Source organism: Lolium perenne, chromosome 4 (assembly GCF_019359855.2).
Source record: "Lolium perenne isolate Kyuss_39 chromosome 4, Kyuss_2.0, whole genome shotgun sequence".
NCBI lineage: Eukaryota > Viridiplantae > Streptophyta > Magnoliopsida > Poales > Poaceae > Lolium > Lolium perenne.
Genome location: NC_067247.2, coordinates 313,910,853 through 313,935,160, shown reverse-complemented (window position 1 = coordinate 313,935,160; position 24,308 = coordinate 313,910,853). Strand labels below are relative to the sequence as shown.

The following is a 24,308-nucleotide window of genomic DNA, read 5'->3' as shown; positions in this document are numbered from 1 at the left end:
CGCTGCGGATGGATAATATCCGAAAATGAATTATTTACCTTGATCCTGTAGCTCACCGAGGACACACACATCATGATTCTCTTGATCCAATCCTCATTAAACCCCAACCTCCTCGTCATATCTTCCAACAAATGCAACTCCACCCTATCATATGCTTTACTCATATCAAGTTTTACCGCTGAGTAACCTTGGCCACCACTCCTTTTATTTTGCATGAAATGTGTACACTCATACGCCAACAGGATGTTGTCGGTAATGAGTCTCCCTGGGACAAACGCACTCTGATTCGGAGCAATAATCTCTGGTAAGATTAACTTGAGCCTATTTGCCAACACCTTTGATATCAACTTGTACACCACGTTGCATAAGCTGATTGGCCGAAGATCTTTCATACACATCGGGTTTGCCACCTTGAGTATTAGAACCACACATGTTTCATTCCATCCCTCCGGCATCTCAGCACCATTCAAAACCTTGAGCACTTCCGCAGTAATACTCTTTCCCACCACCTCCCAATATCTTTTGTAGGAAAGTGCAGGCATTCCATCCAGCCCTGGAGCCTTCGGGTCTCCTATACTGTCGAGGGCACCTCGGACCTCTTCCTCCGTGAACTCCTTCATAAGCATCTCATTCATATCCGGTGTCACTTTCGGCTCAATGTGAGCCAAAAGTTCAGCCGTCCTTGTACCTGTATGTGAGGAGAAAAGGTGTAAAGAATAGTTAGTCGCTACCTCCTCTAGCTCCTTCTCCACTCTCACCACCACTCCGTCATCCCTTCTTAACGCCTTTATACGATTTTTCTTCTTTCTACCCGATGCCACTTGATGGAAAAACTTTGTGTTTCGATCTCCTTCTTTCATCCAGCTAACATGAGCTCTTTGCTTTCAGTATGTCTCCTTTTGATCTTCCAACCTGCTAAGTTTAAACCGCAACACCTCTTCCTTCCTCACCTGCTCCTGTGAGATGCTCTCTCTTCTACACTTCTCCACCTCCTTCTTCATCCGACTGATGCGCTTATCCAAATCCCCAAGCACATCCCTACTCCACCCGACCAGATCCCGTAACACATCCTTCAAACCTCCCTTCACCGACTTTCCTTCTACCTCCACAACCAACTCCCAGGCTTTCCTCACACGTTCATCACATTCCTCCTCTTCCAACCATCTCGCTTCAAACCGTGGCACCACTCCGCCTCCTCCCTCTCGTCTACACCTTTCCCCGCCAATCGTATCAATAATAATTGGCCTATGATCAGAGTGTCTCGGGTCCATATGCCTGACCGTATACAGAGGAAACCGATCTCTCCATGCAGGTGATGCAACAGCACGGTCCAACCTTTCACGGATATACCTCGTGGCATCATGACTATGATTCCTCCACGTGAACACATCCCCTTTGAAGCTCAAATCTAGCAAGTTACAGTCCTCCAGAGCCGATCTGAATCTGTCCATACATACTTGTGGCCTAGGAGCACCACCCTCTTTCTCCCACTCATACAAGATTTCATTGAAATCTCCAGCAACTAGCCAAGGTTTGGAACTATGGTTTTTTAGTATCCTCAAAAGCTTCCATGATTTCTCCCTCTCCTCCATTTTTGGCTCTCCATTGAAGCCCGTGAATCTCCATTTGAAACAATCTTTTTCCGTGATTTCAGTATCTATATGGTATTTAGAGGGCATTCCCACAAGGCTGACGTTTATCCCACTCTTCCAAAACAACACCAGTCCACCACTTTGTCCTACTGAATCCTTCACCAACATGATTGGCATCCCCACTTTACATCTGATCTATTCCAGTCTTCTCTTATCCATCTTTGTTTCCGATATAAAGAACACATCAGGGTCCTCCACCTTCATGATGTCTAAGACTCCCCGAACGGCCGGGCCATTCCCCAGCCCCCGACCGTTCCACCCTGCAATCCTCATTGGGACTCGCGGAGCTGTTCCGACAGCCCCGCGTTAAAATGGTTTGTCACATCCACAGTCCTCCCGCCCTTCTTTAACGCCACTCCATCCTCACTGTCAACCTCCATTGGTGCAGCATCTCTTTTGGTTCCTAGACGCACTCCCATCTTCTCATCAGATCCTGCCCTTTTCCTTCCCCTTCTGTTAAACGTCATCTGTGGAGAGGAGAGCTAGTCATTGGATCCGTGGATACGCGTCATCCTCTGTGAAAAACATCGGAGCGCATCGGATCATATTCTGAAACGTAGTCGATGGATACCCTTTCGATCCTCTCCTCTGTCGGCTCGGTAACTTGGCGGCCGCGCTATGTCCCAACTCCCAATCGATGGAGCGGCCACCGTCCGCCTATAAGACCGTGGTGTGCACCAGCCACGGCACCACGCCGCCACGCCGCGCGCTCTTCTCTTCGTTTTCAGCACCTTCGCCTATTCACGAACAAGTCGCCATCACCGGACCAATGGGATCAAAAGCAGATAAAGGCATGGCGCAGTTTTCGAAGATGCAGATATTCGTGAACACGCCGACGGGGCAAACCATCACCCTCGAGGTCGAGAGCAGCGACACCGTCGCCGGCGTCAAGGCCAAGATCCACGGAAAGGAAGGTACGCACCTCGCGTCGATCGAATTTGCTTGACCGACCATCTAGTCTTTGGTTGAGGTTGAGATCGAGGCTTACTCTATGGCGTCGTTTCATCGCTGTAGGCATCTCGCCGGACCAGCAGCGCCTTATCTTCGCCGGGAAACAGCTTGAGGATGGCCGAGCCCTGGCCGACTACGACATTCACAAGGAGTCCACGCTTCACCTCCTGCTTCGCCTCAACGGCGGGATCATGCTGTTATTTGCATACCCGCCGAGCCTCAGAGCCCTCGCAGAGAAGCAAAACTCTGACAAGATGATCTGCTGCAAGTACGTACACACGCTGGTTGAACTGAATCGCCCCTATTTTTTTAGCTGTGGTTCAGATAAATCACATTTTTTTCGATGAACAACAAACCAGTAGTTGACATTAAGATTTAGTAGATGACATTCCATTAAGATTTAGAGAGAGCTTCTACAAATGCCGTTACACACCGCTCTGCTGCTGCCCAATTTTAGTATGGCATATGTGCCTGCCCTTTCCTTGGAAGAAAGGTCAATGTCTTGAATTGCGAAAGAGTGTGTTTACATCCTAATTTTTATTTGTCAACACTTATTTTGCAGGTGCTATGCTCGGCTACCTCTGAGAGCAACCAACTGCCGCAAAAAGAAATGTGGCCACAGCAACAAGGTGAAACTATTTTTATCATCTCATGTCCTTTGCCTTAGTGCGATGTTGGTATCTACTCAAGCTTAATATTTTGACCTTTATTTTCAAAAGAACTTACAACCTCCGGTCATGATTTTGTTTTTTGTTAGCTTGTATTTATATTCTAGGGTGTACTGTGTGGTGCGTGTTGACATGTGCCTGTTTTGATAAAATTTTCAAACATGTTCTTATATCAAATTCCATTGTAACTAATGTATAGCAGTACCAGGTTTTTTTTATTTATTTTCTGGGCGCCACTAATTGAAAAACATAAGGCGTAACAGGATGTAGCTAGCGTGACCAAGTTTCTTTCATTAATTTCTGATGCATATATTGTTCCTATCCTATCATTTTCAGCTGAGGCTAAAGAAGAACGGGTACAGGAGGTTGCGGCGTACTGAATAGAATAAATTCTCCGTTCCATAATCATGCCAAAGTTGTCAGAACTGAAGGTTCAGTTTTTTTTTATCTCGCTGTAAATGTCCTTATGGATGTTGAACCCTGATTACTATTGTGATTAGTTCAAACAAGTTTTGTTGATGGCATAAATATTTCTGCACCTTCCACTTTGAAAAAATATATACACTGATTTAGACAGTGCACAAAATATGCCGCGAATGCTTAAAGCGCGGCAAAAATAGATGTGGTGGTATGCATGTTAACACAAATATTTGCACATTCGAAGCTTCAAAATGTTTTATCCAACCATTAAGCCGATTTACGATCGTTCTTCATGGTTATTATTTTCTCTATAAGAACTTTAAAACTAGACCCCTTGTTGCTATGTTCTCATGGCTCTTTTTTTTCATATTCAAAGTTGCCACCCTAAGATTTGTATAGTGACACATTTCTTATTGAGGGAGGTGGCGTTGCCAACCTTTTTGAGGGATGTAAAGTGTATTGGAACTGATGTAAAAAATGTACCGGTATTGATGTTACTTGTTATTAAAAGATAGGTACTCCCCCCTTCTTAGTACATGAGACATTTTGGTAGAACTTCTACCAAACGAAGTAATATGTGTCAGAAATGCAACAAGGTTAAACTTAAATTCAGTAATTTTTTTTATAATCAATACCACAATATATTTATAGTAGATAATAGTACATGTTATAGATACATAAGCTCTCTTGAGAAATTACAAAATAAAGTCTAAAAGAAACGAGCACATCTTCGAGGTCTTTAAAGTCTTTCTTCTTTCATGACACAATCTTATACTTTTTTTTAAGGCAGCTGAAAAATATAATATAGATGCCAAGCCATAACCCTGTAAGTACTAATGAAGGTTCTCCATTAATTTTAGCTTGAGTCACAATTACACGGCAACATGCACACGCGTAGTACCAACACCAATATTTCAACTAACCGTAACCAAACATCCTTGTCGACATTGCTGGGGAGACGATTATAGGAACCACCATTGTTGAAGAAGTACCATCTGAGACAAAAAGAAAAATTGTAAGTACCATCTCCTTTTTAATAAAGTTCATAGAAATTCCAAAGTTGGTCTGGCGAAGCAAGATCTGAAAGACCGTACCTATAGAGGTAAATCCCCTTTTTTGCACATACCTATAGAGGTAGATCTGAAAGACCGTAGTTTTTCCATTATATTACCGGAGCGAAACTAAAGAAAAAGATTAAAGAGTAATATTTGACAAAATGATTAATGCAAAATGATCAATTAAAGAAAAGAATTTATACAACAATTCGATTACTCAATCAATTAGTAGTATCCCTAGAGTCCACTCCTCTCCCATACTACTAGTGAAAGAGAGAATGTAATCGTCATTGAGTTGGAGGAGCTGGAGGATGGACATACCTTGGACGACTACAAGATCCACCTAGAGGGCTCGCTTTACCTCGTGCTCTTACGCACCGGTTGCATCGAGCAAGTCTTTGAGAACTTGTGAAGATGTGCAATATGGATAAGAAGATCGGGCTTAAGTAACTCATGAATTAATCGCTTGCATGAGTGATCCTAAATTCTGACATGTATTTAGAAGTCAGAACTAGTACATCGGTTCCGAAATATTTTTTTTAGAAAGCTTCTAAAAAGACTTATATTTTGGATAATACTAGATAAAGTAATTTTAACTTTGTAGTGTGTACAAGTAATGTACCCTGACTAAGTTGTACTAGCCCATTTGAGGTTATAATAACAATGCACCTATGGAACTATGTTTTACTTTGCCTAATGTCCGACTAGGAGTAATAAGCTAGTGCTTGTCTCTTCTGGTTGTAATAAGCTACTCACTTTCATTCATATTAGTTGAAGCTAAAATAAATGTATCTTCAAATAAAATATGTCTAGATACATCTACATTAGCATCAAGTAATATGAATCAAAGGGAATACAATAGTAGCATGGTGTTTTATTCTGCTTGTTGTAAGCTGAATTTTGATTTTATGCTTAAGAACACTAATCTATGGCGAAGTACTTTTTTTAGAAACAGAAATAACCATGTGTCTGATTTGAGCAGATGCTCCAACGGCGCGGAAACGACAGAAAGATTGCCCGCATTTGTTTTATCCGCACAACACCGTCCGATCTACCAGCAGACCCACCACAGCCGTCCGATTGTTCCATTTCTAGAACCTTCTCCAGTTCTCACCTGTATGGGCTGTGCTGGGCCGGGCCGGAGAAAACTATCGCCGTTTATTGACGGCGGCAAGTGATTACCGTCCCCGTACAATGGCGCAATTAACGCTAGTAAAGCTCTCACAGGCGGAGCGAATTCGTGATTCCCGCGCCACCATTAGAGCTGCTTACTCAAACTCCGGCAGGTAGGGTTCGGCGCCTACGACGCGTGGTGGGCGAGGCCGCCGGCTATATAAACACCAAACCCTCCCCGCCGCCTCCTTCAGACTACCCATCACCGTCTCCTCCCTCCACTACACACTTCCTGAGAAGACAGGGGCGAGAGCTCGGGAAGGAGAGGAGCCAGGGGGAGCGGAGGACCGACGTACGACGAGATGCAGATCTTCGTGAAGACGCTGACGGGGAAGACCATCACCCTCGAGGTCGAGAGCAGCGACACCATCGACAACGTCAAGGCCAAGATCCAGGACAAGGAAGGTACTCTCGTCGCTCCGCCTCCCATTCCTGATCCATGGCACCCCTCGTGCAGCAAGATTGATCGAATCTACTATCTTTTGCTTTGGTTTCGATTTGCTTTTTGTGTGATTGTCGATCGATCAAATCGCAGGCATCCCGCCGGACCAGCAGCGCCTCAGCTTCGCGGGGAAGCAGCTCGATGACGGCCGCACCCTGGCCGACTACAGCATCCAGAAGGAGTCCACGCTCCACCTCGTGCTTCGCCTCCGCGGGGGGCACTGCATGATCGAGCCCAACCTCAAGGCCCTCGCCCAAAAGTACAACCAGGCCAAGCTCGTCTGCCGCAAGTAATACAGAAAGCCCCTGCACCCTCTTCTCAAAGTAGCTGCCTTTTGTTGTTCACATACCTTGATACTGAATTGCTGATTGTGCATAGTCTGAATTGTATCATTCAATAAAGAACGATGTTTTGCTGTCTCATTCGATAAAAAAGATGCCGCTTTGTGGGATGTGGTTATAGAATACAAAGCTGATCTGCCGCAAGTAATGCATATGTCCATGCACTATTCTCAAATTCGCTAGCTTTTGTTTATATACCTGATCCTGATGTGCATAGTCTGAACTTTCTCATTTCATAAAAAAGCTGCTTTGTTTGATGTGATTATGCACGTTGCACCGGGTATGATTTCCATCTGTGCAACTTGGTTGGTCCTTGTGCTTTATAACTGAATATATGTTTGAGACAAAGTCAGTGGCCAAGTAAATTTAGTCTGAAACTGTCTCATTCGATTAAGAGAAACGCTGCTTTGTGGGATGTGCTTGTATAATGGTCTGCAACTTGTGTGGGCCTTTGTGCTTTTGTATCTGAATATGTTTATGGTAAAGTCAGTAGCCAAGTAATTTTAGTATCTGGGAGGCATTACTTAGTTATGTGACTAGTAGTAGTATTATGATGATATGATATGCCTTTGCATCCTGACGGTGGTTGATCAGAAAAAATAAATCTTTGGTGCCATCTACCTTGTTTGATTTGGTTCAGCAGTTATTTTCCACAGGTAGGTGGCACCAAAGATTTAGTTTTATCTCTTTGCATTGCCCATGTCCTCGTGTTCCATTATGTTTCATCTCATGCTAGCTGTGTACCTTTTCTGCTCGTCTGCTTGTGAAAATACTGAGTTAATAATGATTCCTGTCTTTTGTTAAGTCACCCTACCCGATAAAACCACACTTGCTCTCTGAACTGCTACTTTGAAGAACACTCTTGCTTACAAGAAGTGTGCTGAGATTCTTTTTTGAACTGATGTAAATAACTATACAGTACTGCTACTTGATAGCCGAAGTATGTAATTGATCATGCATGCTCTTCAAGTTGTTCAGTGTAATTCATGATTCTGATGTAGCTAGCATTTTTCACCTTTTTTGTACCATAGGTGCTATTCACGCCTGCCGCCCAGGGCCACGAACTGCCGCAAGAAGAAGTGTGGCAACAGCAACCAGGTGAGCCTTCTGTTGAGTGCTTCACATCCATGTTCTTCTCCCTGGTGACATTAATACAATATGATTTTGATGCTGGTCTCATAGTTGGTTTCGCTGCACTCTACTAACACCCAGCATTTTAGTCCTTCAAGGGCTTCTTGATTCTACAATTGAATTCATATTATCCCCGCTTATGATTGGCTTGTTGTGTGCTATATGGCTCTGTTAAACCATCTTCTCATATATTTCTGATATGTGGGGCTGATAGAAGAAATTTTGTTTCTGCATTGAATCTATTGTCCATGCTTTTTATCTAATGAATTTGCTCTAATCTATTCTTGTCAGCTGCGGGCAAAGAAGAAGTGTAGGTACTGCTGAAGATCAAGATCCGCGCATCAGTTGAATCAGTTATCTACTTGTCTCAGCTTATCAAAACTGTCAGGATTTTGTAGGCAGATGAATCAGTTGTCTACTTGTCTCAGCTTATCACAGCTGTCCGAGTTTTTAAGTATCTTAGTGTAGTATTCTGCTGGAAGTTCAGCAGTGTCTCTTTTGAACACTTGGTTATGGTTCAATGCATGCTGAGGACATGATTATAATATGGTAGCTTAACTCTTTTGGCTGGAGTGAGCACTTGTCTAATTTCTATTAATGCTGTTCTCTTTTGAAATATTTGGCTGGAGTTGAATCTTGAGTGATCTTGGTCATGTGTCCTGTGTGCTGCCTGATATTGCTGGATCCCTGTTAGCCAGTTGCTTGAATGATTTAAGGGTTCTTTGATGTTCCTGATATTTTTGAGGGAAGAAGTTAAGAGTTTTTTTTATCACTGTACAGCTCCTGCTAGCTTCACTGAACACTCTGTGGTTGCCTTTATCTTGATGGCATCCTTAAGAGATGCAATTTGATATGGTGGAACATCTACTACAGTAGTTGCTTGTTTTCTTACTTTGCTCTCTTTTTTCTATTTTGTCTCATTGGATGCTGGATGTTCAGCCATGATGGCGACACCATTTGGAAATGCCAAGTTGATTTCTTTTCTTTTCTGGCTGCAATGATTTCCTTTTTCTGTCTAATGATGAACGCAGCTTTGATGTATGCTTTCTGCTGCATAGACATTACAGAAAAAGTATGCCAGGCTAGATGCTCATAACTACGAGCTAAAAACGTGCGGTGCAACATTTACCTTACGACCAAATTGTTTAAAAGAACATAAGCTAGACCCAGTTGCTGACGCTTTGATGTCACACACCACTGCACCAACCACAGAACGACCTTGTACTGGACAAGTGATCCGTTGAACCATGGATAGGAAATCAGTAGCCAGAACGATGTGCTGAAAGCCATTATCAGCAACGATCATCAAAGGCCAAAGGGCAAGTTCAGGGGACATGATGCCTTCAATATCTTCAGAAGCAGCAAGCTTGAAGACGCAGTTCCGATCACAAATCACTAATCCCAAACCAATCAGCTGCTTATCAAGGAAATAGGTTGCACCACATTCACACATAGCTTGCATGCAGGTGGTGGAATCCAATGACAAACCAAAGAGGAATCACACCTAGCAGGAGAACCGGTTTTGTAGAAACACATTGCGAATACTGGCACGCTATTAAACTTAGTCTACAGAGCTCTCTTGTTTGTGACCAAGACCAGTCAATATAACTCAATCTAGAATATGCTTTTCAAGACTAGACCAGACGTTTAGGTTGGATAAATCGCAGACAAAAGTTAACCCACAGAAAAAACCATCTACTACCACAACTGCAGGATTCCAGCACCTCAACAAACAAAGCGATTTAAATTTCTCTTCTCGATTCCAAGTCTTTCAGCCAAGGATATTATTTGCACAAAGTGAAACTAAGAAGATTTAACCCCAGCAAACTGGTTTGGGTTTTGAGACAAGAGGTCCACAAATCAGAAACTGCATGAGCGTATGTAGGACCAGGTACATTGCAAAAAAAAAACTACGGAGTCCTTCCACTGGAGCTACCAGCGCGCATCCCTGCCCTCAGTGGTGAGCAGCTGCCTCTTCCTTGTGGGGTTTGGTCGCCTGGAGAGCAAGCAAATGCAAAACGACAGTAAGAATTTGGATGGATCACAAAAGACACTACAAATGAGGTAACTAAATTAAAATACCAACAAGGTGTAATCAGTAATACATGTTATGATAAAGTAAACAAGCAGACCATGAAAAGTAATTGGATGCTCAAACAGATCGGAAGCACGATGTTTTACTATAGCTCCGACCATTCCATCATGAAAGATTATAGAAGGATATCCATTTCAAGAAAACTTTACAGAGTAATGAAAGCGTTTCACAGAGACAATCACCATACAAGTGGGTTAGTTAGTTAGTTACAAATATACCCAAGCATTACCCTACGTAATGTACTAAGGTTCCAGCATCTAACATAAATAACAAGGGTTACTGAGAACTACAATTCAAAAGCCTGGGAGTTCAGCATATATGTTACATACATAACAGAACATCTCAGATATACAAAATAGAGAACTAGTTCGGATTCCTAGTTCCAAGCAAGTCTACGGAAGAAATTTGTTTCACACCAGGTGGTTTCAATCAATCTTGACATGTTCTTGACTAGAGCACAGAAATTCATTCAATCTTCACATGTCCTGGAATCACAAGAACTATTCCAGGATAATAATACAACTAGTCGGCATAAACACAAGTAACACCACTTGTCCTAGCTAAATGCAAACCTACAGGTACTGTAAACATGGCAGTAGGCAAACAGAAACCACTGACCATTGACATGCATCACCAGCAAACTAAGACTGAATCACGCTTTAGACATAACAACATAAGAAATCACCACAACGACACCAGATTAAGCATTACACCACAAAGGTACAACCGGAGTGTACTAACTAGGCCATGCTTACTAATCATATCCAGAATAAAAAAACGAACTAAGCACGCCGATCTAGTTCCAGGCAAACGAGCAGCAATCATCCAAACCAATGGGAAACAAATAAACCACCCACAATCTCAATCGCGAAACCCTTGGGACCGTTACCTTGAGGATGCCGAGCTTGACGGAGCCGTAGACGACGCCGACGCCGAGAGCCGAGACCCTGGCCACCTGCAGCACCGCAGAAAAGCGAGAGGGTCAGATCCGATCTACGGAGGTCCCGCGCGGAGCGAACCGGGAGAGGGGGGTGCGTCGGGGCTTACGAGGGCGAGGGTGCTGACGCCGGAGTAGGGTCCCGGGACGAAGGGCATGGCGGCGGATTCCGGGAGAGGAGGGGCAGGAGGAGGAAGAGGGCTTGGTGGGGGTCCTGGCCGTCTGGGGGAGGAGACTCGAATCGATGAAGAGGAAAGAGACTGGGTGGGCCAGGCCGCCACTATATAATGGCGCGACTTATCTCGTCTGTAATACGGAGTACTACACCGTATTACAGTAGTTTACAACTTGATTATATTTCACCATATTAGAGAGCATCTCTAACAGAGTCCGTAAAAACGCGAACTAAAAACACTGAGTTCAGTTCACCAAATTCCTGTTTACGGGTCGAAAAATTGATGGTGTAAACGAAAATCGTAAAACAGCATATTCCCTAATTATGGCCCGCCTGTCAACTTTTTCTCTTTTTTACCCATTTTTTATTTTTTTCTACTCTTCTTCTTCTTCTTCTTCTTCTTGTTCTTCTTCTTCTTCTTCTTCTTCCCAGAGACATCCTCCTCCCAAATTCTCCCTGCCCTGGCCACCAAATCGGCCGCCCAGGCCGCGCTTCCCCCGTCGGACCCTGGCTCGCGCTGGCCGCCGCTCCCACCCGCCGCGCCACGCCCTGGCCCGCGCCGCGCCTGCGCCTGGCCGTCGCGCCACGGGCCTGTGACTGGCCGCCGCGCCCTGGGCCGCGCCTGGCCGCCGCGCCCCTGGCCCGTGCCCCGGCCGCCGCGCCCGCCTCCGCGTGGCCCCTGGCGCACGCCCCGGCCGCTGCGCCCGCCTCCGTGCCTGGCCGCCGCGCCCGCCTCTGCCTGGCCGCCGCGCCCGCCTTGCCTCACCCCATCACGCGCTGGCCCGTCCTGCGCCCGCCTCTGCCTGGCCGCCGCGCCCGCCGTGCCTCGCCCCATCACGCGCTGGCCCGTCCTGCGCCGCCCCGGCCCGCGCCGGCTCGCCCCACGCCGCCCAACACTGCTCCGACGAGCTCGACTCCGCCCCGCCCTTTCACGGATGCCTCCAAGGCTGCCACGCCCGCGTCCGACGAATTCGTGGCCAGCCGGCTGCCCACTCTCCCTTCCTCGAGCTCAGAACGCACGGCTCCGCCGAAATTTGGTTGACCTTCGGCCGGATTTTGTTGAATTTGGTCCTATTCCGGTAGTCCTCCGGCGGAAGTGCAGTGTTTCGAGCTGAAGTTTCAGCCCGCCAAAACATCACTAGGAGTACAGTTCACGTTCAGTTCGACCTTTCGACCCCTACAAATAGGGGCCAGAGTTTGGTTTCAGTCTCGGCCCGTAAATTTTTTTTCAGTTTCGTCCCGTTTACAGTAACTGATCTGCGCCGATTTTCAAACTGAACCCGTAAACTGGCGGTTATTTTTCGGTTTTGGGCCTTTTACGGTCTCTGTTAGAGATGCTCTTATAACCTACTAACCTAGCCTGCAGATTAGAGTAGTTGCCACCATCTTTCTTTCCAGTTCATGTTTTACAAGATGTTTTTTTTTTTTCCTTTTTTTTCTCTCTCTTTATAAATAGGGAAATTTTGCTATTTTCTGGTGTTTACTGATATGTGTGTTTCAGTGAACGCTGGAAAATAAAGTATAGCAAACTTTATCTTATAAATGTGCATCGATCTATCCTGAAGTATGTTTTGTAGCACAATATTTCTTTTTGGGATGGGAAACCTGCTATGGATGTATCAAGTGGAATCTATTTTTGTATCTCTAGTTTGAAATTTGGTGTAAACAGTAAAATATAAATCGCAAAATGAACTAGTAGCGAGCTATTAAGACCATGCTTGCATCCCTGCCAACTGTGAAAAGAAAAACGCTCTCGGTTCACAAAGGGCTCGCGAGCTTCGTATATGTCACAGCAGGTTCCTGACATGTTTTTTTTTTCAGTCGCAAAAAAAAGGTTCCTGACATGTTTTTTTTTTTCATTCGCAAAAAAAAGTAAAGAATATCTACAATTTTCTATGGAAAATAAAATCCACCATGACAAATGACAGGCAAATTTCACAAAGGAAAAAAAATCAAATGACTATGTATATAGTACCCATCTTCCAAAAATACAAAATAACAAACAATCTATAATCATCTTACACAGTTACTTTTTGTTCTACATTCACCACTACATATATATCACCAATTAATGTTTAGAAACAATGGAAATATTTTCGTACTAGTAAGCTTAGAAACAAGTGAGTGAGAAAGGTGGTTGTTTCACAAACACGACCAGAATGGTAGGTGCTATTCCAGCCTGCCGCTCAGGGCTACAAATTGCCTCAAGAAGTGTCAACCAGGTCTTCTCTTCTCTTATCATCAAATAAAGTGGAAGCGCTTTACAATACACATGTAGGCTAACAAGATCCATGTTCTTCTCCTCTGTGAAGTACCGAAGTCGACGAAATACTATGATTTATGATTCTTGTTTCATAGTTAGTATCACCACGCTCTACTAGTAACATCTACCATGTTAGCCCTTAATGGGCTTCTCGATCGGATTAACTTGGCTCAGGGGAAACGCTAGCCACCAGGACAATTAGAAAGTTCGGGACATCAGGTTTATACTGGTTATTTGCTTGACAAGGAAAGAAAGCAATGCTTTTGGGGGTAAGGGAGCAAAGGCGTTAAGCACCTTCTATTAGGACCCTAGGAAGATACTTGTCTGTTAACTGGAGCAGCAACTAGTTGTTCCTTCGCTGATCTGAATAGCCATGTGCTTTTCAGCAGTTGCTTCTTTTGTTTCATATTTTTCTGAATTCGTTTTCTTACGACCAAGTTTTTTACCCTTCTTAAAGAGAAGGTTACCGCTTACGAGCCTTTGCATGACTCCATGCCTCTCCCTTGTCCAAACATAGTCTTGATCTGTGAATTAACTCGTAAAAAAAGTTCAAACATTATGGATTCTGCCTTTACGTGCTTTCAACAGTTAGAGACCAGGCGTCCATGTGCCATGGGATGAACAAAGAGACATGCACAGATACACCAGGCAAGGTAAAAAAGGGACAAGAGAAACTAATCGTCTAGGCTGGGCCTTGCATATTCACCTATCTAGTTTACATCTTACCTCATACTACTAACACTAAAACTCTATGCATACAATACTACAATAGTAACAAAAGTAGCACCAGCAAAAACAAATCGAAAGTAAAGCCAGCTTAACTACCTAAACTCGGAAAGGCTTCATAGAACATTTTCACTAGTCTTTATCACGTACTACTTCTATTCCTAAATATGAGTCGTTTTGGGAGTTATTTTTTTAATCGAAAAGGTATACTGACAAGAAAGAGTGTCAGCAATGTGTGGTGGGTAAACAAATATGCCCTAAATCCCGATGAACCTGCATCTTAACAAAAGTAATTGTTTGCCAGTAGATAATACCAATCAGAATCGATACATAAACAAACGAGCCAGGAAGAAAAAGCTTGCCAAAGAAATGAGCCAGGAAGAAACGAGGGGGAGGAGGAGGAAGTGGGCGGTGGGGGTCGGCCCTCTGGTCTGGGGGAGGAGACTCGAATCGATGAAGAGGAAAGAGACTGGGTGGGCCAGGCCGACACTTTATAATGGTGCGACTTATCTCGGCTGTAATACTCCGTGTTAGTTTACAAGTTGATTATCTCCAATCAATCGAGTAGTTGCCACCATCTTTCTTTCCAGCTCAGTTTTTACAAGATGTTTTTTTATTTATTTTTTCTCTTTATAAATAGGGAAATTTTGCTATTTTCTGGTGTTTGCTGATAAATTTGGATTGTGTCATGTTCTGCTAAATGTGCCATAAAATTATAATTGTACCCGGCCAAGATGCAATCGGCTGTGTGTTTTGGCAAACGCCAGAAAATAACGAATACCAAACTTTCTCTTATAGATATGCATCTATCCTAAAATACGTTTTGTAGCACAATATTTTCTTTTTGGGATGGGAAACCTGCTATGGATGTATCAAGCGGAATCATGCTAAATTTCGGCTTCCGGTTTATTTTTGTATTTTTAGTTTTAAATTTTGTGTAAAAAATAAAATAGAAATATCAAGATGAACTGTAGCAGGCTATTAAGAACATGCTTGCATCTCTACCTACCTACTGGGGAAAATAAGCCGTTCTCGATTCACGAAGGGCTCGAGAGCTTCGTATATGTCATAGCAGGTTCCTCACATGTTTCATCATCCATCGAAGTAAAGAATATCACCAATTTTCTATGGAAAATAAAATTCACCGTGACAAATGATAGGAAAATTTCAGAAAGAACGAATCCAAATGACTATGTATATAGTACCCATCTTCCAAAAATACAAAATAACAAAAAATCTATAATTATCTTACACAGTTACTTTCTGTCCTACATTCACCACTACATATACATCACCAATTAATGTTTAGAAACAATGGAAATATTTTGGTACTTATACGATTAGAAACAAGTGAGTGAGAAAGGTGAAACACGACCAGAATGGTAGGTGCTATTCCAGCCTGCCGCTCAGGGCTACAAATTGCCTCATGAAGTGTGGCCACAGCAACCAGGTCTTCTCTTCTCTTATCATCAAACAAAGTGGAAGCGATTTACTATACACATGTAGGCTAACAAGATCCATGTTCTTCTCCTCTGTGAAGTACCGAAGTTGACGAAATACTATGATTTATGGTTCTTGTTTCATAGTTAGTTTCACCACGCTCTACTAGTAACATCTACCATGTTAGCCCTTAATGGGCTTCTCGATCGGATAATCGGTTTTATGTTATGCCTGCTTTAGATTGGCCAGTGTGCAAGTGCAATATGTCACCTGTTAAACCATTTTCTCATGTATGACCAGGACATATTTCTGATATACGGAACAGATATAGTAAGTTCTGTTTTTGCAATCTTACTTTAGATCTAATGTATTTTCTCTAACAAACCCCTGCCAGCTGTGGGTAAAGTCGAAGAGGTGTTGGTTCTGCTGAAGAGCTACGTGTCAGTTGAATCAAGTTATCCAGTTGTCTACTTGTCTCAGCTTATTATTAAAACAGGATTTTTAAGCGTCTCAATGTAGTATTGTGCTGCAAATGAGGACCGTCTCTTTTGAACACTTCGTTATGGTTCAGTGCATGCCTCAGGACTTGTGATTGTAATATGGTACCTTAACTATTTTGGCTGGAGTGACTGTCTATTTTCTATCTACTATGCAGTTCTCTCTTGAAATATTTGGCTGGAGTTGAATCTTGAGTGATCTTGGTCACGTGTCACTAGTCTGCTGACAATCGCTCGTGATTTCTAGGTTCTTTGATGTTGTTCTGATTTTGGCCCTTCTTCTTTTTTTCGGCTGTAAGCGAGTTTCTGCCCAGTAGAGTTGCAAACGATGAGTTGGTTTTGTGTCAGCATCAGGTTTATACTTTTTTCTTGTGAGCTGGAACACAACGATTCCAATTAACTTGGCTCAGGGGAAACGCTAGCCACCAGGACGATTAGAAAGTTCGGGACATCAGGTTTATACTGGTTATTTGCTTGACAAGGAAAGAAACCAATGCTTTTGGGGATAAGTGAGCAAAGGCGTTAAGCACCTTCTAAGATAATTGTCTGTTAACTGGAGCAGTAACTAGTCGTTCCTTCGCCGGTCTCAATAGACATGTGCTTTTCAGCAGTTGCTTCTTTTGTTTCATATTTTCTGAACTCGGTTTCTTACAACCAAGTTTCTGACCCTTCTTAAAGAGAAGGTTACCGCTTATGAGCCTTTGCATGACTCCATGCCTCTCCCTTGTCCAAACATAGTCTTGATCTGTGAATTAACTCGTAAAAGAAAAGTTCAAACATTATGGATTATGCCTCTACGAGCTTTCAACAGTTAGAGACCAGGCGTCCATGTGCCATGGGATGAACAAAGAGACATGCACAGATACACCAGGCATGGTAAAAAAGGGGCAAGAGAAACTAATCGTCTAGGCTGGGCCTTGCATATTCACCTATCTAGTTTACAGCTTACCTCAGTACTACTAACAGTAAAACTCTATGCATACAATACTACAATAGTAACAAAAGTAGCACCAGCAAAAATAAATCGAAAGTAAAGCCAGCTTAACTATCTAAACTCGGAAAGGCTTCATAGAACATTTTCACTAGTCTTTATCACGTACTACTTCTATTCCTAAATATGAGTCGTTTTGGGAGTTAATTTGAACTCCCGAAACGTCCTACTTCTGAATTTATAATCCAACATAGTACAGGATGCAAAATAATTAGGATCACAAACAATAGCATTCGAAATCCACTTATTACCAATCGAAAAGGTATGCTGACAAGAAAGAGTGTTATTGGCAATGTGTGGTGGGTAAACAAATATGCCCTAAATCCCGATGAACCTGCAGCTTAACAAAAAGTAATTGTTTGCCAGTAGATAATACCAATCAGAATCGATACATAAACAAACGAGCCAGGAAGAAAAAGCTTGCCAAAGAAATGAAGCAGATATCATTTTTGTCACTAAGCAGTGGATCCAAAAAGATTCACCCCTGTAGTTGAAGAGCAAAATAGTAGGTTGCCAGGAGCAAGAAGTGATAAGCTTCAAACTACAAGACCACCCAACACCCATTAACATCACTTGGTAAGATCCTCAATATGAATAACTCTTTTCAGTGGAGGATGCAGAGTGGTGTTATATAATCTAAAATATGGATTTCTTGAGTTGTATAGTTTCAGCAGATGGAAAAAAATGGAACACAAATGAATCATTTAGTTATGTTGCTATGTTTGGTTTTTTTAAAGGAACTAAAATAATTGAAGCTGGAGTTATACAGAGTGAGACACAAAGCAAATCTGAATATTTTCAGTTTCAGCAGCAATGTATAGAAAAACGTGCCTAGTTTGGACTGTGTGGATAAAATGTGAGACAATCCCATCAGGCCCATGTATAAAAAATGTGTGAATTTTGGACTGTGGTTCAAAGAATCTGAATAGTAATGTTACAAATAAAAACTGCTACAAACTTGTCTGGGAGACAATGTCACCGAGCTCTGGGACTTTTTCTTGGCTGACTTGAAGAAGCACAGATCTTTTAGGGTTGGAGAGCAGCAGCTGCTGCATGTCCTGTGGGAGGACACTGAATGCTGCTTGAAGGTTTGTCTTCAATTTCTGACATGCTGCTATTGATTCAGCAGTACCTGTCCCAGAATTCTGGACGGCAAAGATTAAAAAATAAACATCAGGGCCACAGGATAATTTCTACAAAACATTCAGGGCATATGTTGAACAAGCTAACTGTAGAAGATAATCCTTTAGATATCTGTATGCTGAAACATTTGAGCATTTAATTTAAAAATATATATCATTAGCAATTCCATGCCCCCTCTTGCTGAAAAGAAATATATCGTGGGGCCTGGTCAAAAAGATGTATATTGTGGGTGCTATTACAGTGAATCGGAATTCTACGCTGTCAAACATTCAAAAGAAAAAAAAAATCATACATGGTGTGGAAATCTTCAATATTTCAAGTGCATGCATCCTTCAGTCTATCAACCACATGGGATAGTAGACTAATACTAGTACCTAGCAGGTCTTAGTACTGAAGGATGGTCTTAAAGTGCCACCAGATCAAAATTCAGCAAACAAGTTTTACAGTTCTAGTAATTTTTTTCCTTTATTTCAATACAATGACCTGACAACCATGGTTTTTAAGGCGGTAAGGTGTCCTAAGGCGGTTGGGGGCGCTCTGACGCCTAAGAGGTGATTATGCGGACGCTTTAGGCACCTAAGCGGTCCATTTTCTAAAGCGGAGAGGGGGCACCTTAGCGCCTAAGCGACGCCTTAAGGACGCCTTGAAAACCATGCTGACAACTGACAATCAATGGTAGTTATTGACAGGATAAAGACAGAAGAAAACACAATGGGTCTCATTGGACTTCATGACCGGACCATTTAACACTGGATCGGAGGTATTCGGTCGTGCGCACCCATGTTTTTATTACCGATTGGTTCTGGAGGGAGCGGCGCGAAGCTCTTTTTCTTTGATTGACATCAAGTGACTATGGATCCATGATGAAAGTCGGAAGAAGAGAATTTCATGAAGGCCAGAGGGGAGGACTAGCTAAGGGAGGTTCAAGTCTTTGCGATGTTGAGGGACTTGCTTGGTGTTCCGGGCTTCACAGCAGCGGTATGAAAGTGGGGGCGACAACACAGGTGAAGTGCAGAGTCCTACCTTTCAGGGTGAAAACCCAAGGTCTGGCCTTAAATGGTTGTGCCTGGCAATGTCCTTGGTGGAGGCATTTGTTTTGAGAGCGGGGACTAGTCTGTAATTCAGGTGTTGTCTTGGCGGTGGTGGATGTATTGCTGTTGTTAGGCCCGAGATACTGTAGCGGGACTTTTGTTTCTTAGTTTTCATTTCTTGTTTTTGGTTGTGTGCATCCGTAGTGCCATTAGGGTGGTGCGTTGTTGCAGAGGCTGGGTGTAATTGGTATCTTCTTGATATTAATATATTCCCTTTACCGAAAAAAAAGTTCTAATTTCTTGCAGCATAACATTGACAGCATGTATAAATTTTGCCCGCATAAATTTAAAGTCATAAGCATCCGCACAAATCCGCGATTAAGTTCATGATTTGTGTCATAAGAGGAAACAATAATTCAACCAGACCAGGGAAGTCCACAGCGAACTTGTTATGTTGCTTCTTATCTCACCAGAGGAGCTCGAGTCTAAGTCTGGTTTGACTATGGATTTTGGTAGGGTAGGGGTATGAAGACAGAGGGTCGGGCACTAGCACCCGTTTAAACACCGCAGCCTAATCCATGTCGTGGTAGCAAGGCTCTAAGGATGAGTTAAATTTAAAAGATTCTTATTTCATTGCTCAAAAGCCTACAACATCAGATTGCTAATATAGCACAGGCTGCACAGCCTAGATCCATGCTAGACTCCAAGACTAACCAAACTGGTCTCTTAACTTAACTGGAGACCTACGGAATTAACAACTCAAAATGTTCCTTGCCTGATTGGTTTGAGCAGGCCTAAAGCCCAAAGCAGATTTAGGCAATCCTTGTGTCAAGAAAAAACATGAATTAAATTGGTGGGTCTTAGTTATGCATCTATACTGACTCATAGACCACGTGGGTTATTCCTGTGCTTATATTTGTCCTAACAACAAACAACCATAAAATTTCCATAACTATTCTAATTGCTAATTAAATGTCTAGACATGTAATAAGAACTTCCTATATATGATTATTTATTTCTTTTTACAAGTCAGAGTTAACTTAGGAATGCATCAGAAACAAAATTACCTCCATCTCTCTGAGAAGATACCGCTCAATAACATTAAAAGAATCAATCCTCTCCAACTCGGACATGTTTGACATTAACTTCTCAATGTCAACATTCAAGCGAGCTTGCCTCCAGAGCCTCTGCTGATCTTTCTCCGCAGCAGCACGCCTTTGTCGGAACCAAGGCATGAAGTTAGGGCCTTCCAAGAATTTCCTGATAAAGATAAGAGGTGAAACAAATATAAAAAAGATAGGTCATTTTGCCAAGCAATTCAAACTAAAAATAAAAGCTTCAACAAACAAATATGGTTGTGGCTTACCTATATAGATTCAGCCAATTGGACCTCATCCTTTTAGACAAAAACTTCCCTGGGCCTCTAGCAGCCAAACCATTGACAAACTCGTCCGCATGAAATGGTGGAAGTAGCGGTGGATCAACAAAGGGAGAACTCCCTTCCAGCGGTGTGGTAGTTCTCAGATACGGCCCAAAAGGCGCGAGGAAGTTGGTCGTTAGCTCCAAGAAATGGCGCCGCAGTATCTCGTTGTTGACGACCGACATGGACTCCTCGATCCTCGGTGACACGCCAGCATCAATGAGCCTATTGAGAACAGATGTGTCGGGCTTTGTGGTTGGCACATACGTGCTCCACAGTGCCTCCCTATGCTCCGTCATAAGGGAAAGAGGTCCTTTCCTTCTCAACTTGATGGAATTCAACAGACCGGTGGGAGAGAACTTATTGATCGCGAGCTTGTCGAGCTTGAGCTTCACAGGTGTCCCATTGGATCCGTTCGCCGACGCTGGCGTCTGCCCGCCTGCCGGGAGCACCCTAGTAGAATTCGGGTTCGGGCTTCCCACGGACACCACATTCGGAATGCTCTTAAGACTCTTCAAGAAGAACAGGTTGGTCACGCCGAGCACCATTGGTGGGAACACCTCGCCTTCCGCGAGCGCGTTCAGGCGAGCGAAGTCCGGGTCATGAATTGTGAAGTACGGCCGGAAGTCCACGCTGTACAAGATTGGAGCAACGAGGCTAACGAGTCCAGCCACAGCCTCCGAGCATTGGGGTGGCGATGGCGCGACAACCAGTATAGGCTCGCCGACCACCATGAGCTCCCATAGCGTCCAGAGGTGGAGAAGCAAGCCGCGGAACGCGGCGAAGAGGTCGGCGTCGTGGAAGAGCCCGTAGGGAACCGAGGGGTTGGCGGGCAGCAGCGCCGGCGGCGGGCCAGGGTCGTCGGGCGCGGGCGGGAGGTGCACCCGCAGCGCGGCGCTGCCGATGGGGAGCTCCATGGGGCACCCGGGCGCCGGCGCGGGCCAGGCGGCGACGTGCGAGGCGACCATGGTGAGCGCGGCGTGGCCGATGTCGAAGCAGAGCGGGCCGAGGATCTGCAGCAGCAGGCGGAAGAGGGAGGAGTAGGGCGCGTGGGAGAGTATGACGACGGACTTCTGCTCGCCGCCGCGCGGGAGGCGCTCGTCCTGGCGCTGGCGGTTGAAGACGAAGCCGTAGAGGAAGGCGGGGGAGGGGGAGGGGGAGGGGAGGCGGAAGGAGAAGAGCGAGTCGTGGACGGAGGAGCGGTGGCGCGGGAGGTGGTGCGACATGGAGTCCGGGAAGGAGGAGAAGGCGACGAGGCGGTCGAGGCCGCCGTGCGCCAGCGCGCCCGGCGGGTAGCAGGCCTCCACCAGCTGCCCGCGCTCCAGGTCGAAGCGGATGACGCAGAACGCCCGCGCCCACCGCGCCAGCGCCGCCGGGTCGGGGTCCGGCGCCGCCTCGGCCCGCAGCGAGACGGACGGGATCCGGTTCATCCCCGCGGCGGCGGCCCGCGGGGGGCGCGACGATTTGGGTGTTGGGGAGATGTCCGGTGGGGAATTGGGGTTGCTGGACCCGGGAGGCGACGCCGCCGCGGGCGGCGCAGACAGCCGGCCGACGGCCGGGGAGGAAGCGGCGGGCGGATCGGACGGGGCCTGCTCGCCGTGATCTTGGTGTGGGATCTGGCTGGGGCTGTGGGTGAGTTGGGATTGGCGTTGCTTTCCGGCGCTGCGCAGACGTGGACCTGTGTGTTTGTTGCTTGCCAGATTGCCGTTACAGGGTGATGTTCGGTTACATGACTCATCTCGGTACATCATTGGTACTCTGTTTTTTTAGGGTACATCATTGGTACCCTGTTTTTTTTGGGTACATCATTGGTACTAGGGATGTAGATGGTACGGATAATTTCCGCTCCGAATCCGCATCCATATCCGTTTTTGAGGATATGGTATGCATTTTTAGAAATCCGCCGGATATGGATACGGATGCGGATAGTGATCAAGCGGATATCCAGCGGATATGGTAGAGGATATGGTATTGATACTATCCAACGGATACGGATTATCCGACATTTTTTGCGGATCATTATCCGCTCCGCTCCGAATCCGTTACAAAAATATGGTAAATGATATGGTAAGAGCAATATCCGATCCGATCCGATCCGTTTACATCCCTAATTGGTACTCTGTTGGTTCGGCAGGTTAATTCGTTAAGGGCCTGTCTGATTGATTGATGGATGGGACTACGCGGCGGCGCCGCACAACAAGTCCTTTCGTGCGACGGTTCCCTAGCATGTCCTTTCTGCTCCTTTCCCAGTTCACTTTGGGCTAAATCGTTTCTACACGTAGCAATATAAAAAGCCCAACCACTGACCAAGCCCTGGCACATGCAAGAAAGAGTTGGCCCACATTATTCAACTCGTTGACTATCTCGTTGTAGATGAATGAGGTGCACTAATTCTTATAGCAACAATATACTGTAACTAATATGGCAACTAGGCCCTAATTAATCAGGCAACTACGCACAAATTAATCTGACAATTGCTAATATGGTAATTAGACCAGGCTAATCAGGAAATTACCACTAATAAATCTGATAACTGCAGCTAATTAATCTGGCATTTACGGCTAATTAATGTGGGAATTGCTAATACGGCTAATACATGGCAACTAGACATAATTAATCCGGTAATTATCACTTAATTATACACTAATGGAGCGACACCTCCCCGCTCGGTGCTGCAGGATGACAATTCCCCGCCGAGCTCCGCTGCGGCCCTGCGGCGGCCGCCTCCGCCGTGCATGGCAGCATCGGCATCCTCCCATTGCCAGGCATGGCCGCGCCGGCGCCTTTCCCCCTCCGTGCAGTGCCGTCGACGCGCTGTCCTCGGCGTGCTCGGCTACGGCGGCCTCCCTCACCGTCGATGGCAGCGTCGGCGGCCCCCCACCGCCGTGTATGGCTGCCGGCGCCCTCCCTGCTGATACGTGCAGGGTTGTGGCCGCGCCCTGCCCGCCGTGCTCGGTTGTGGCCTCCCACACCGGCTACCGACGCTATCCCGGCTAATGTGTGCTCAGCCGCGGTGGTGCCCTCCCCCTCCGTGCAGAGGGGCGGCGGCGCCCTCCCCGCCGTTATGGTCGCCCGCCAGCCTTTCTCGCTCTGCTCTGTGGTGTCGCCTTCCTTCTCTCTTCACTCTGCTTTCATGGTGGTTTCACACAGAGGTTGTGTGGTGGAGAATAATTGCGAGGGGATAAGGCACTGGGTCGAGGAAAACAAAGATGCGACCGGTTCCTAAAGGGGCGATGCGCTTTTTCTAATCACAACGCCCGTCGCACGGAAGGGCTAGGCGTGCGGCGCTTATCTGTAGCAATTTCCTTGATTGATACCTATCTATGTCACATTCTGTTTACCAAATGTGTCGGGTCATATATTTTTTGGTGAGTAAATTGTTCGTCACACCTGTGGCAAGACTTTGCAATAAATCTCGAGTATGACATGTGGGGTAGTGTGCTAAAACAATTAGGGCACACCACAAGGGAGGCATATAACCAAACACTAGAGTAGAAGAGTGTAAGGGGCTCTCATTCCCCCCCTCCTTCTCTCTCAACCGTGAACAGTAGTTGAGAGTCTTCCCCTTCTCTCCGGGCCGATCCCGACCACTCTCCGGCGGCTCTGCCGGCCGGAGATGGCGACGGAAAGGCGCCGGCGTAGGTGTAGATAGTTGTAGTGGTCCCGTAGTGGCGTCTGCGAGTAGGTCACCAGTTCTCTCTCACCAGATCTGGTGCGTCATGTTGTTGGGCGGTGCGGCGGCGTGGCTCTGGTGGCG

The 24,308-nt window shown here is 45.2% G+C and overlaps 4 protein-coding genes across 4 annotated transcripts; 2 read left to right on the top strand and 2 right to left on the bottom strand.

Annotated features, from left to right (window-relative positions):
- Window positions 1-2,401: 2,401 nt before the first annotated feature.
- Window positions 2,402-3,512, top strand: LOC139829730 (uncharacterized). The gene is made up of 3 exons (XM_051326196.2): window positions 2,402-2,566; window positions 2,667-2,871; window positions 3,166-3,512. The coding sequence occupies exons 1-3, from the start codon at window positions 2,422-2,424 to the stop codon at window positions 3,296-3,298; spliced, it is 483 nt and encodes a 160-aa protein (XP_051182156.1). The 5' UTR covers window positions 2,402-2,421; the 3' UTR covers window positions 3,299-3,512.
- Window positions 3,513-6,095: 2,583 nt separating this feature from the next.
- Window positions 6,096-8,486, top strand: LOC127296171 (ubiquitin-ribosomal protein eL40 fusion protein-like). The gene is made up of 4 exons (XM_051326201.2): window positions 6,096-6,324; window positions 6,455-6,650; window positions 7,734-7,800; window positions 8,125-8,486. The coding sequence occupies exons 1-4, from the start codon at window positions 6,222-6,224 to the stop codon at window positions 8,155-8,157; spliced, it is 399 nt and encodes a 132-aa protein (XP_051182161.1). The 5' UTR covers window positions 6,096-6,221; the 3' UTR covers window positions 8,158-8,486.
- Window positions 8,487-9,558: 1,072 nt separating this feature from the next.
- Window positions 9,559-11,125, bottom strand: LOC127296165 (uncharacterized). Its single transcript, XM_051326194.2, has 3 exons — window positions 10,976-11,125; window positions 10,818-10,883; window positions 9,559-9,829 (listed from the first exon to the last, which is right to left on the bottom strand). The coding sequence occupies exons 1-3, from the start codon at window positions 11,021-11,023 to the stop codon at window positions 9,788-9,790; spliced, it is 156 nt and encodes a 51-aa protein (XP_051182154.1). The 5' UTR covers window positions 11,024-11,125; the 3' UTR covers window positions 9,559-9,787.
- Window positions 11,126-17,814: 6,689 nt separating this feature from the next.
- LOC127296164 (uncharacterized) lies at window positions 17,815-22,125 on the bottom strand. The gene is made up of 3 exons (XM_051326192.2): window positions 20,498-22,125; window positions 20,199-20,391; window positions 17,815-18,102 (listed from the first exon to the last, which is right to left on the bottom strand). The coding sequence occupies exons 1-3, from the start codon at window positions 21,979-21,981 to the stop codon at window positions 17,908-17,910; spliced, it is 1,872 nt and encodes a 623-aa protein (XP_051182152.1). The 5' UTR covers window positions 21,982-22,125; the 3' UTR covers window positions 17,815-17,907.
- Window positions 22,126-24,308: the final 2,183 nt, after the last annotated feature.

Coding starts and splice junctions, on each gene's coding strand:
- LOC139829730 (XM_051326196.2), top strand. CDS start 2,422: ATGGGATCAAAAGCAGATAAAGGCATGGCGCAGTTTTCGAAGATGCAG. Junction 2,567..2,666: donor CAAGATCCACGGAAAGGAAG/GTACGCACCTCG, acceptor TCATCGCTGTAG/GCATCTCGCCGGACCAGCAG. Junction 2,872..3,165: donor GACAAGATGATCTGCTGCAA/GTACGTACACAC, acceptor CTTATTTTGCAG/GTGCTATGCTCGGCTACCTC.
- LOC127296171 (XM_051326201.2), top strand. CDS start 6,222: ATGCAGATCTTCGTGAAGACGCTGACGGGGAAGACCATCACCCTCGAG. Junction 6,325..6,454: donor CAAGATCCAGGACAAGGAAG/GTACTCTCGTCG, acceptor ATCAAATCGCAG/GCATCCCGCCGGACCAGCAG. Junction 6,651..7,733: donor GCCAAGCTCGTCTGCCGCAA/GTAATACAGAAA, acceptor TTTGTACCATAG/GTGCTATTCACGCCTGCCGC.
- LOC127296164 (XM_051326192.2), bottom strand. CDS start 21,981: ATGAACCGGATCCCGTCCGTCTCGCTGCGGGCCGAGGCGGCGCCGGAC. Junction 20,392..20,497: donor AATTGGCTGAATCTATATAG/GTAAGCCACAAC, acceptor TATCTTTATCAG/GAAATTCTTGGAAGGCCCTA. Junction 18,103..20,198: donor ATCTTCTCAGAGAGATGGAG/GTAATTTTGTTT, acceptor TTTGCCGTCCAG/AATTCTGGGACAGGTACTGC.
- LOC127296165 (XM_051326194.2), bottom strand. CDS start 11,023: ATGCCCTTCGTCCCGGGACCCTACTCCGGCGTCAGCACCCTCGCCCTC. Junction 10,884..10,975: donor GCGTCAGCACCCTCGCCCTC/GTAAGCCCCGAC, acceptor GCGGTGCTGCAG/GTGGCCAGGGTCTCGGCTCT. Junction 9,830..10,817: donor TCAAGCTCGGCATCCTCAAG/GTAACGGTCCCA, acceptor CTTGCTCTCCAG/GCGACCAAACCCCACAAGGA.